Below are 14,389 nucleotides of genomic sequence, written 5' to 3'. Positions count from 1 at the left end.
CTAGATACACAAGGACATCTTACATGTTTAAGTCATAAAAGGATTATCATACAAATATGATTGTAATCACTTCAAAAAAAGGAAAAGACATTAAAGTACAGTAAAATACAGTAAAGTGCAACGTGTGCACGGCAAGTGTTATATAGGCTACATAAAATTATAATAACATAATGGTGTGACTTGTTTTTGTAATCATGCTCTCAAAAATAATATAAAAATTTGGATTTAGATTTATCGGCCAATATATCGGTTATCAGCTTTCAAATTTAAAGAATTATCGTATCGGCCAAAATTTTAATATCGGTACATCCCTAGTTTTCAGGAATAATGTGTTCTATAAAACAGGTGAATGACGTAAATAAACCTTCAGAATAAGAAAATAAACTAAGTGCTGCTGATTACAGACTCAACGACCTTGCATTGTAATCGAAATCTCCAGATGCTAATAGATAAAAAGTAATGCACACTTAAGTATATTTTGGATGTTTTCTTTCCATTGGTCTGAAAAAACGCTCTGTCCTAGGCCACATAGCTGGGTATTTAGAGAAACGAATCCCCCCCCCCCCCCTCCGTTTTCAATAATAACATCGAGCACACAACATCGTTTTCAAAAAGTTGTCATTTACATCAACCCGCATAAATACGGCGTCGAGCGCCATCATAATTATGCCAAACTGGGCGCTCACGTGACGTTAAGCATTTTCTGGCGCATAATGTGACGTTCAAGAACCTAAAACCCCGTTTTACACGGCAACACATAACTGGCGTTATCGGAAATCTCCAATCTGGCCGGAGTTTTTAGAAATAATCGTTTTCTGTGATAAAACGGGGTTTTCGTGTAAATGAGAGGCCAAACCGCAGGGAAATATCTGCGTCTTACCTCCGTGTAAACGGGGCATTAATCCCAATCAAACATGTTTCTAAAAACACAAAAATATTCAGATCTTTGCATTTTAGGTGTAATCAAGATGCAGTAAAACCCGTGATCATCTCAGCGGACACTTGCTATCGGATCTCCTGGGATTGATGCTAATACCAGGCTTACGTTCACATGTGCTTTAGACGAGTCTCTGGAGAGAATTTATATGTGCAAGCTTCAATTTGCAGATTGGCAGAAATGGAAAATATCAATCCGTCTAAGTTCCTCAAGTTCAGAGGGCTAAAACGCCAGATTGCTCGTCTATCCTAACATGTACTTTGAGACCACTCAGAGCAGAAAAGCATGGAGAAAGACCCCGGGTTAATGGAAGAACAAATACACTCACTGTCTAATTACGCTGTCTGTAAAGCCTCTCTGAATACCAATCCACTGGGGTTTTTCAGCTCTACAGAAGCAAGAACATCTCCAATCCCCTTAGAGCACCAGCTCTCTCGCCCCAAGGCATGATGGGATACATTGGCGTTTCTCAGAACAGGGACACAGCATTTCATATCACCTATATCAGACGGGGAACTAAAGTGCATCGGAAGTCACATGTTTACTGTTACTCCAGCTGATAAGAGCAAATCCAATTCCCACCGCAAATCACACCTATAGGGTTCTGCGAATTACTTTATGCCATTCGGTTCTAGGGCTGTCAAAACGGCTGAAAAGCTAAATTCGAATGTCTTTCTTGAATATTTGCAAAAATCTAATTCTATGGGCAAATACTTAGAGGCTTAGTTCACCCAAAAATGAAAGTTATTTCAGTAATTATTCAGCCTCATGTTACAATTCAAAATACAATTACAACTTTCCCTCCCCAACACATATAATGAAAGGATCATTCATATATACATGAATATACTCGCACACAGCGCTTTAAGTGGGCCGGTACTCAGTACCGCCACTTCCAAATATAGCTCTTGAGCGTACCGCCACCTCTCCGTGCGCCCAGAACGTGCTTTTAGCGTACCGGTACGCTCTGTTTTAATCCTTTGGCTGCGCTGCCGCTTTTCAGAGCGCCCTTCACAATGCACGCTTCCTAATCCGTCCCACCGAGAGCAGAGACTACATTACCCATACACCCTTGAGTTTTACAAGTGAAAAGAGCATGTGTCGCTTGTGCCGCTGTCAGTAGCTACATTTACATGGACACAATCGGAATGAAATCAATACAATTGATGAATCTGAACAAGGTGTTTACATGAATGATAAATAAAGTAATCGGGTTGATGTGCGCGTTTATATGTCACAAGTTTCAAATCGGATCTGATTTTTTGACATGCGCACACTGCACCAATATAGCCTACAGAGTTTCCCGCTGTTCGCGCATAAATATTCTCCTCTATTGGTTATTTATTTGTTTGTTTTAAACAGCAGGCGTAATATTAATTCGTCTCTGGTCATAATGTAGAGCATATTAACCGTTTTGCCGTGCTGATCACGCAGTAAAAATGCTCCTCCCCGCGGCCAAAACCAGACGTCTGTGGATGAGAATCCACAACAAGGACTGGTGGGACATTGTCCTGCTTCACTTCACATACGCGCGAGTAAAATGAGAATTTTAGAATGACGGGAAGCTTATGACACTTTATTCAACAGGAAAAACAGCTCGTTCCGCGCGTTATACTCATTATGTTTATTTAACGTCAATCAAGAATCAAGTGTTTACATGTTCTCTCGATCGGATTACATAAGGGATAGACCACCTCTTTCAATCCGATCGATATGTCATTCGGATCGAGCTCAATCGGATCGATTAGGGTGTTTACATGAGGGTTTTTTAGTCCGATCGAGCCGTCAATCCGATTATAAGTGTCCATGTGTCATCCATGGTGTCAACTCAACGTGGTCCGGAGAGGGTGTGTGAAACGGGTAAAGAAATGAATGAACCATAACATGACTCATGTTTATGTTCTACTGTTCTATGGTTATTATGTTATTATGTTTTATAATTTATTTTATGTATCCTACATTTTGTTCAAAATGTTTTCAATACCCTTTTGCACATTTTATTTATGTTCAGTAGCTCTTTCTAGCTCAAGCAAATCCACAATTAAATTATTTTTTATAAGGTCATCTGTTGACTGTAAAAAAAAAAAAAAAAAAAAATTATATATATATATATATATATATATATATATATATATATATATATATATATATAAAACCCCTTCAATATAGTTGTTACCTCAGGGGAGGAGGTTTTTTAAAAAAAATTATAGAGTACCGGCACCTCTTTTAGGCCACTTAAAGCACTGCTCGCACGTATATATGAATATGCTCGCTCGCACGTATATATGAATATGCTCGCTCGCACGTATATATGAATATGCTCGCTCGTATATATGAATATGCTCGCTCGTATATATGAATATGCTCGCACGTATATATGAATATGCTCGCACGTATATATGAATATGCTCGCACGTATATATGAATATGCTCGCACGTATATATGAATATGCTCGCACGTATATATGAATATGCTCGCACGTATATATGAATATGCTCGCACGTATATATGAATATGCTCGCACGTATATATGAATATGCTCGCACGTATATATGAATATGCTCGCACGTATATATGAATATGCTCGCACGTATATATGAATATGCTCGCACGTATATATGAATATGCTCGCTCGTATATATGAATATGCTCGCACGTATATATGAATATGCTCGCACGTATATATGAATATGCTCGCACGTATATATGAATATGCTCGCACGTATATATGAATATGCTCGCACGTATATATGAATATGCTCGCACGTATATATGAATATGCTCGCACGTATATATGAATATGCTCGCACGTATATATGAATATGCTCGCACGTATATATGAATATGCTCGCACGTATATATGAATATGCTCGCACGTATATATGAATATGCTCGCACGTATATATGAATATGCTCGCACGTATATATGAATATGCTCGCACGTATATATGAATATGCTCGCACGTATATATGAATATGCTCGCACGTATATATGAATATGCTCGCACGTATATATGAATATGCTCGCACGTATATATGAATATGCTCGCACGTATATATGAATATGCTCGCACGTATATATGAATATGCTCGCACGTATATATGAATATGCTCGCACGTATATATGAATATGCTCGCACGTATGAATATGCTCGCACGTATGAATATGCTCGCACGTATGAATATACTCGCACGTATGAATATACTCGCACGTATGAATATACTCGCACGTATGAATATACTCGCACGTATGAATATACTCGCACGTATGAATATACTCGCACGTATGAATATACTCGCACGTATGAATATACTCGCACGTATGAATATACTCGCATGTATGAATATACTCACGCTTTTCCAGCCATTTTTCATTTTAACAAAAACGAACCGCGTCAGTTACGTCACGTCATCATGTCTCTTGTTCCTGACACACCAAAAATTCAAATGCACGGTTTTTGCATTCGAATGTGCTTTTTTTTAATTCAACGAATATTAACATTTTCATTTCACAGCCCTATTCAGTTTCATTAATGCTTATATTTTGTGTTTTCAGTATTTTTTCAGAACACTAATCAGAGTCGAGTATTCCACAGATGACAGTTTAGACGATCAATTACTTCTTGCCATTAAACGAAATCGCAAAGCCACCGAAATCATTAAGTGAACAAAATACCTTACAATCCCCATCTTCAGCCCGAAGCCACATGAAACAAATCCACCATCATTCACCACAACATTCATAAAACAGTGAGCCGGAGGCAATATTACACACAATTCTCCGGGTGCAAGTAACACGTCAAGCCCAAATGACCTGACAGAGCTCACCACATCCCAGCTGTAAAGATATATGAAGCTTTTCACAGTGGTGTTGAATTAATTATGGATGGACTCCCTGTAAACAAAGTTACAACCTTTAAAAGTCCACACAGATGGTGGTCAGACACGGCAGCTCATTTCCACTCGAGCTACAGGCTCCAGATGCTGTTTTCCAGAGCTTATTGTTGCTTCTTTGAGGGTTTGTAACAGACTTTAAGGTCAGACAGAAATAAAGTCAATATTCTCTGAGCTGAACCCTGCCAATCTGAGCATTTCAAGTGGAGTCGTCGCGCTGGAAGAAATGTGAAAAAGCCCGTTCCCTTAAATCATTCAGGAGGAAGTCACACACACCTGCTTCCTCAAATGAGTTGAGATGTGCTTGGATGGGCAATGCAGTCGGTGACAAAACACAGACTTCGCTTATCTTAGACCGTTTTATTTAATGCCATGTCAGCATCTAAGGCTATTCTCATGGCAAAAATTCAATGACAAAAATACAAATATCATATAAATACAATAAAACCAAGCGAGCAAACACAACAAGTCACTATACAAAACATTTTAAATGGTGAAACGATTAATACGGCCGAGAAACGTGAGGGAAATTTCTCGGTCGTATACAATCATTTTTTTGTATAATATGACTTGTGCTTGTTTGCATTTATATGATATTTGTATTTTTGTAATTGAATTGTTGCCATGAAAACAGCCTTAGATGCTGACATGGCATTAAATAAAACTATACAAGACTATTTTAATGGCAAAAATTCAATTACAAAAATACAAATATCATATAAATACAATAAAACCAAGCAAACAAGTCAATCTTTTTTTTATTTATTATTAACATGATAAAAAAAATCCAAAGCCTTCTCAGGCATAATCTTACTAATAAATCCTTAATGTGGTCGAGAGACGTGAGGGAATGCGAATGTCACGATTTATTTAATTTAATGCCATGTCAGCATCTATCCATCAACCGTATCGAGCGTTTCTCCGTGTTTGTGCCGTCATTTTTACGACTGTATCGGATGATTAATGACATCCTCATGTTTCTAAAGCATCTCAAGCGTTTCACCATTTAATTTTTTTTATTTATATTATGACTTGTTTGTTTGCTTGGTTTTATTGTATTTATATGATATTTGTATTTTTGTAATTTAATTTTTGCAATGAAAATAGCCTTAGATGCTGACATGGCATTAAATAAAACTATCTAAAGGCTGTTTTCATGGCAAAAATTCAATTACAAAAATACAAATATCATATAAATACAATAAAACCAAGCAAAAAAACCAAACAAGTCATAATACAAAAATTCCAAAGCCTTTTCAGGCATAATCTTACTAATAAATCGTTAATCCGCTCGAGACGTGAGGGAATGTGATGTCAGTAATTGCCTGAGTCACTGTACCGCATTAAGTGAACAGGAAACAGCAGCGTTTAATTTCCTGTTGCTCCAATCGCAGTGTTTGAATCATCACTCGTTTGATTTAAAGCGATTAATGGCTGATTAAACAACTAAACATGCTGTTTTAAACCGTGCTCTCCTCATCGATGGTAATTGTTTTGGTGGCGTTTGTCTCTTGCACTTCTTCACCACACTCTTTCATCAATGCAGTGGCTTTCTAATTTCTATGCAATTTCTGAACAAAAAGCCAGATTCTTTTACTTTTAAAAAAGTCAATATCATACAAGACCCATTACTTTTCTAATGCGCACTTCACATTATGAGCGGCATGACCAAAAATATCACAGAAAAGGAATAATAGAACGAAATATCAGGCAATATAATGGAGTTAATATTAAAATAAACTAAATTATAATTTATTTTTAATTAAATGCAATCTAATTCATTTTTTTGCAACTTGGATACAAACCAAATGATTTTTCATTATAAATTAATAAGTTTGGCATCAGTGCCACAACAGCTTCACATAATGAAATATTAGAGTAAAAAAAAAAAAGATATTAATAGTAATACATCATAATTCTGATTAAAAGTGTAAATGCAGCAAGATGTTTTGCGTGACAGACTTCAATCATTTAGATACAAATGATGTTGGGTTATTCCATGTCAAACCTCCCCAACTCAAATTTTTGATTTTGTTAATATTTTTTTCTGTAGAAAGACAAACATAAATAGTGATGAAAGACAAAATATGAAATATCACATGTATATTTACGGACTAATCCGCTGTTTTGTAGACGGGGTCAAAATGACTATTTTCACCTGAGATTTGGTGCTAAATAAGAGGTGGGTGAAAATGATTTTAGAAAGATGCCAGCATTATTTTATTTGTACACAGAAATTAATAAGTGAAATCTGTTGACTTTAGCAATATTTGTAACATAATATGCAGAAAAAATTGCAGAAATGCATATATATATATAGCCTATATGATCCTTTCATTATGTGTGTCGGCGAGGAAAGAAAGTTGCATATTGTGTTGCTGTAAAAATATTTAATTATAATAAAATAATATTGGCTATTATAATATCCTATCTGAAAGCAACAGTGATGCTACGATTGGCTCATTGACTCCCATGAACTCCATTAATCCGTCAGTCGAGCCGAAGAGTCTGGGGTTTTAACACGGATTCAAAGTGCCACACACACACACACACACACACTCCTCTATCAGGAGACAATCCCAGAATACCTAACAAAGACATGCTTTCTTTCCAGACGACACACACTCCCATCAAAGCAGCACAACACTTCATCTAATGATCCGCGTGAACTCGGGAGAATTGCACGCTTGCCAGTTCTATTTTTGCTGTGAGCTTTGGTTGTGCGATGACTAGCACGCGGAGGATTGCGAATGTTCGAAGGCTTTCTTGCTTTGTAACGTGCCTCAGGTGACGCAAACACACGCCTGAAGCTATCAGGTAAACGCGCTAGCACGCTAACACATCAGACGTGAACGCCTATCCCTGTCAGTTGGCGGAGGGAGGACTCTGATGACTAGCAATCCGCTACGCCGAGGCCTATGATCCATCTTCATAAAACCAGGACAAAAACGGGATCTCGAACAATTGCACGCTAAAAGAACAGCTTTTGACGGTGTCGTAATCGTACAGCGTTAATAAATGAGATCTGCAACACTGGATGGAGGAATCTCTACCCGAGGCCTCAGAAATAGTTCAACTTTAAAGTCCACATGAAATCATAATTTTGGCTTTTAGCATAAATGTGTTCACCCCACTGTTATCTATAAGTGACTTGCTTAAATGGGGACATTTAATTTAATATTCAGCAATCTTATTGATCTGCCTGCATTGACATCATTATATGAGAACTGAACGATGACATCATGGCTGTATAAATAAATGAACTAAATTAATAACTTTTTTACAACAAAAATGAAACATCACTGAGCCGTGACGCTATTTTCTTCTAGAAACAAACTTTGTTGCATTATTTTCCTGTTATCTCTGTAAAGTTGCTTTGAAACGCTCTGTCTTGTAAAAAGCGCTATAGAAATAAATGTTCAAAACCTAGGCCTAGTCTTTCACTTACGGCAATATGGGTTAATGATTTTGATGACATCACTCTGCACTTCAGCTTCTCATCAGATTTTCCATCCAATCAAATGTTCCATAGAATCTGAAGCTCCGCCTCCTGTTAGTGTTGGGTATCGTTCGAATTTTAGCGATTTCCAATTCTGCTTCGATTTCCATTCATTTACATATCAAACATTTAGGATAATCTGAAAATTATGTCAACACACTGGCGTAACAAAAAAATTAATAAAAAACAGTTTTTTTATTATTAATTAATGAGTTTGAAAATAAAACACATGTAATACATGTATAGTAGAATTTCCTAACCGTAAAATAACAGAACTGTAAATATTATTCCCAAAATGCAAATATAACATGTCAAAACTGCAAAATGTGGATAAAAATAGGATACAGGGATGACCACAATTCTTAGCACTAACATTAAAGGAAAAGTTCACTGAAAATTTAAATTGTCATAATATTAATTGAGTAGAAGAAAATGCATTACTACTATCAAAATTCCCTGACATTATATACAGATCTCATTCATCACAGCAAATCTCATTTGTATTCAAACTTCAATCAGTCATGTGACACACGAGAACCAATGGCACAGGGTGTCAATCAATAATACATCTAAACTCAGTGTTTATTTTTATTATTATTTAACAAGCGATGAGAGAGCAAATGAGATTGAGAACTCTGGATGAGATTGAAAACTAGCAATTTGGATAATGAGTTTCAGTCTATTCCCCAAGCAAAGCCAAAATACAGGAAAAGTAGATCAAATACACAAGTTGTGTGGTTGTAAATCATCTACTTTCATTATATGTAAAAGAGCAGCTCTATCTTTTTACCTAATATCTCCTTTTGTGCTTACAGAAGAGAATACAAAAGACATAACTAACTTTAGGATTGATTTAAATAATGCTGATTAGACGGATAAAAGTCAACCAATGTCCAAATCGCTGATAATCACAGAAAGTGTTTTTTCTTGAGACAACATCGCCCTCTTCTGGCAGTGATATATACTGCACTTCCACATCAGCACTGCATCCATAAACACACACACACGCTCTTTAATGAAGCACACACTTCCATCTGTCCGGACGCATTACTGTGACGATAATTGGAGGTTTTAGTCCAAAACTACAATCTCACAATCTCTGTACTCAAACATCAGCCTTTGAAGACATGAAGAAACACGAGCAGAATGAGCTGGAAATAGAGTCACACCATCAAACAAACCAAATGTGGGACATGTTACCAACACTAAAACTGTTATATAATGTTTATCTAACTTAATAAAAACATTTGTATTCTGCATTTCACCTGATAAAAATACTTTGTTCTTTGACCAAAAATTTATATCATGTTTTTTTCAAAATTATGCCGGTTTTCCGGTTTATGACGGGTTTTTTTTTCATGCATAATCAGGTGTTCAAAGCATTTTCTACTGGTTGAGAGAGGAATTACTGCAGTAAATTGACTTAGGATGGTCTATTTTACTGTCATTAGTGAATATTGTAGAATAGAATAGAGCCCAGTATAACCTAAAATTGTCATTTCTTAACGTTCAAATAACGTTCTTATAACCAGGAAGTAACGTTAATACAACGTTTATATAACGGGAGAATTGTACGTTCTAATGATGTTCTTATAACCAAGCAAGAACGTTAATACAACGTTTATATAACGGGAGAATTGTACGTTCTAATGATGTTCTTATAACCAAGCAAGAACGTTAATACAACGTTTATATAACGGGAGAATTGTACGTTCTAATGATGTTCTTATAACCAAGCAAGAACGTTAATACAACGTTTATATAACGGGAGAATTGAACGTTCTTATAACGTTTTGAATAAAGTTCTTATAACCAAGAAATAACGTTAATACAACGTTTATATAACGGGAGAATTGTACGTTCTAATGACGTTCTAATGGTGTTCTTATAACCAAGCAAGAACGTTAATACAACGTTTATATAACGGGAGAATTGAACGTTCTTATAACGTTTTGAATAAAGTTCTTATAACCAAGAAATAACGTTAATACAACGTTTATATAACGGGAGAATTGTACGTTCTAATGATGTTCTTATAACCAAGCAAGAACGTTAATACAACGTTTATATAACGGGAGAATTGAACGTTCTTATAACGTTTTGAATAAAGTTCTTATAACCAAGCAAGAACGTTAATACAACGTTTATATAACAGGAGAATTGAACGTTCTTATAACGTTTTGAATAAAGTTCTTATAACCAAGAAATAACGTTAATACAACGTCTAAAAAACTGGACATTTTGAATGTCCCTAGAACATTCTGAAATAACGTTAACGGAAAACGTTCTTATAACCTAAAATTGTTAGCTGGGGAAGAGGAGAGATTGGCGATTGCACTGAACACGTTTTAAGTGAGGGATTCTCTGAGCGAGCACAGAAAATAGACCTATTCTAACAAGAGCCGCGTGTATCTGAGAGCGCGGCACATTATATTCCGCGCGCGAGCAGAGAGATTAGCGCTCGCGCATTATATTAATGTACTTTCGCGCTACAATAATGCGCTCCGCATCCATCGTCCATGTAACGTAACAGACACTGCTGTTTGTTTACCCTCACTCGTCGCTGCTTAGAAGTGCAACATTGTGAAGGGTCCGTCTGAAACAGTGTCGCGCAGCGTAAAGTTCGTTTTAAACGTTGTGTAATTAAATACACCGATATGGCGGTTTATTCAAAATCAATATCGCGACGAAAATATAAACCGGTTTTCGGTTTGAACCGGTTTACCGCCCAGCACTAATCCACTTGTTTTCGGACAGAAACACATGAACGAATCACCGCTCCACATTTTGATTGACAGCGTCACAACCCACTAGTGTCCGTGTTTACTCCTGTGCTTTCAACCATTGGATAGGCTGTATTTGTACTTTCGACGAAGCGCTGTTAAATACAGGTGTAGAACTACGCCGCAAAAAGAATAAATAAAATGCTTTCTCAAAAAAGCAAAAGAACGCATTCACGATTTCTTAATATGATCATTAAGGACCAACAGACTGATGAAAATGCGGGACATTTTCTCAATATGTGACGAGCGGGACGGGTGCTCAGCCCATCTGGGAAAACAAGTGCAGGAAAATATTGAACGGCCCCTAAAGTGAAGTAGAAAAGTAGCAGAAATAACAAGAAAACCAACACTAAACAGATGAAAGCAACTGCAAAAATGCATTAAGCAAAAAAGTTTCAGCGTTATAAAATAATGAACCGCAGTTCTGACAGATGTTAGCTAGAGCAAGTTTTCCAGCAATGAAACTCTTTAAAAAAGTCAGAGACTTTGACAAGTCGTGTTCACAGAGCTAATGATATAATTCAACCAATTATAAGTCACAAATCATTTATCTCTCAAATAAATGTTGTTATTTTGAACTCTCTATTCAAAGAATCTTGTAAAATAAAATGACAGTTTACACATAATTGTGAAGATGTTTTCAACAGCTTGTTTCTTAGCATTCATAAATTTTTCTTGAGCAGCAAATCATCATATTATAGTGATTTCTGAAGGATCATGTGACACTGAAGACTGGAGTAATGATGCTGAAAATTCAGCTTTGATCACAGGAATAAATTACACTTTAATATATATTCACATAGAAAACAGATGATAAAATCATAATGTGTATTTTTGATCTAATAAATGCCGTTTTTGAGAGCAGAAGAGACTTAAAAAAATTGAACATACAAACCTTTTGAATGATGGTATGATATAAACAAAAAATAAATAAGATAATATATATATTTATAATTTCCTTATATGTGCTGGGGAGGGAAATTTTAGTTGTATTTTGTGTCATTAATAAAAATAGGATACTTTTTTTTTTGAAAAAAAGAACAGAATCATAGCATACGTAATATAATTGTGTTACATATTTTTAATTAAAAAAGGTATTCATATTTTATTTATTTTTTGACTTGATATGTTGGGAAGATAAAGGTTAATTGTATGTTGTGTTGTTGTAAATAAAAAAATTGTATTATAATAAAATATACCTTACAGAACCTAAACTTTTGATCGGTAGTAACGTTAGTAATCACTCACAAAAACACCTAAATGCACAGTATAATATACGCTGTACACTTTGAAATGTACCATGGTAACGTTACTGAAATTAATTTACAGTAAAGTAATCATAGTACTTTAAGTAAAGCAAGACACCATATTAACTTCAGTACTATAGTAACGTTAGTATATCTCAAACTACCACGGTATAGCAGATGGTAGCCAGTACAACCACTATATACACACACACACACACACACACACACACACACACACACACACACACACACACACACACACACACACACACACACACACACACACATATATATATATATATAGTGCCATATTTAATGTAAGTTACGAGCATTACTGTGTTAGTTTTCCCCAGTGTTCTTCCTGTTCGAGTAAGCGATGAACACTGAGCTCCCCCTACCAACCTTCAGCCCAATACACTACACACAAACCTCTAACAAACAGGATAATAACATTCATAACTATCACTAACCAGCCCATCGATCTGGATCTGCTTCACCGGGGAATCCAGCGGACTGGAAGCCGAAGCTGCGGGTTCTTTACGGGTCGCCATTGTCGGAAGAAGAGCGGGACCGGGCCGAAGCACGTGGAAGAAGGTTCTTCCGGAACGATGCGATCCCTTCCGGTGCGAAGACTCTTCAAAATAAGAGTCGCGAATAAAGTCGCCTTCATTTATATAACGCTTACGGAGATAACAGAAACACGATGCAACAAAGTTTGTTTTTCGAAGAAAATAGCGTCACATTACAGCTCAGTGATGTTTCATTTTTGTTGTAAAAAAGTTATTAATGTAGTTCAGCCGCTCTGGAGAAAACCGTGATGTCATCATCCAGCTCAGTTCAGTTCTTATACAGGTGCTGGTCATTTAATTAGAATATCATCAAAAAGTTGATTTATTTCAGTCATTCCATTCAAAAAGTGAAATTTGGATATTATATTCTTTCATTACACACGGACTGATATATTTCACCTGAGACGCATCTCTGTTGGCAAGGGCGTGGTTAGCTGATACTCTGACGTCAGAGGGTACCACATCTTCCAATAGGAAAATTCAACTGCAGTAGCCACCGTTCAACCTGAAGAGGGCAGCACTCAGGCGTTTTTACACCATATATTGTAGAATTAAAACACTTTAAACATAAATGTCAAAAAATGTAATCAATTAACAACATTTATGAAGCTTCATTCTTACAGATCATTAACTTAAAAAAAAGTTGTTTTTGTGTTTAGTTACCCTTTAAGTAATATTCTAATTTTCAGAGATACTGAATTTGGGGTTTTCATTAGTTGTCAGTTTTAATCATCACATTTAAATGAAATAAACATTTGAAATATATCAGTCTGTGTGTAATGAATGAATATAATATCCAAATTTCACTTTTTGAATGGAATTACTGAAATAAATCAAGTTTTTGATGATATTCTAATTATATGACCAGCACCTGTATAATGGGTTAGGGTTAAATATTGTGACTGTTTTCTTCTTTGCTTACATGTTTTCAATTAAAAAAATTAATTTGTTGAATATTAATTATTGTTGAATATTAAATTAAATGTCCGAAACCAAGCAAGCCAAAAGTGAAAAGGGCGAGTTAAGTGGGCGATTCTCACTATTTCAACCTGAAATCAAAAGCAAAAATGGTGTATTTGGATATTACTCACGTAATAATTATGCAACTCAATGGCTCGATTCACAATGTACAAACAAGCACTAGATCACTGCACACAATTATTTTTTTAGTATGTAAAACATTGCATATTTTGCAACAGTAAAAGTTTGAAACAGTAGTATGTTATAATGTCTTCAAACCTTATCACTGCAGTTATCATCAGTGGGTTTGTGTGTGTAATAAAAGTCGAATAATTAAGCAGAACATTGCATTGTGGGATATAGTACTCCACACAGCATGAACTGTTGTATGCGTAGTGTATATTAGGTTATCTGTAGATTCATAAAAAATTGACATTGTATTTGAAGATTAGAAGGTTACAGTCCCTTTAAAAAATGGCGAAAACACTGATATTGGGTT

The 14,389-nt window shown here is 35.8% G+C and overlaps 1 protein-coding gene across 1 annotated transcript in view; it reads right to left on the bottom strand.

The window, feature by feature from the left end:
* Window positions 1-12,982, bottom strand: part of LOC143741304 (eukaryotic translation initiation factor 3 subunit H-A) — a 75,870-nt gene extending 62,888 nt beyond the window's left edge. The window contains exon 1 of the mRNA XM_077233737.1: window positions 12,832-12,982. Within this exon, the coding sequence (XP_077089852.1) occupies window positions 12,832-12,912 (81 nt within the window). The 5' untranslated portion in view covers window positions 12,913-12,982. The remainder of the gene's footprint in view (window positions 1-12,831) is intronic.
* Between the last annotated feature and the right edge of the window lie 1,407 nt (window positions 12,983-14,389).

This window comes from Siphateles boraxobius, unplaced genomic scaffold (genome assembly GCF_051911475.1).
Source record: "Siphateles boraxobius isolate OS27281-9 unplaced genomic scaffold, OSU_SipBor_1 186, whole genome shotgun sequence".
Taxonomy (NCBI): Eukaryota; Metazoa; Chordata; class Actinopteri; order Cypriniformes; family Leuciscidae; genus Siphateles; species Siphateles boraxobius.
The sequence above is the reverse complement of the archived record's forward strand: the minus strand, read 5'-3'. Positions and strand labels throughout refer to the sequence as shown.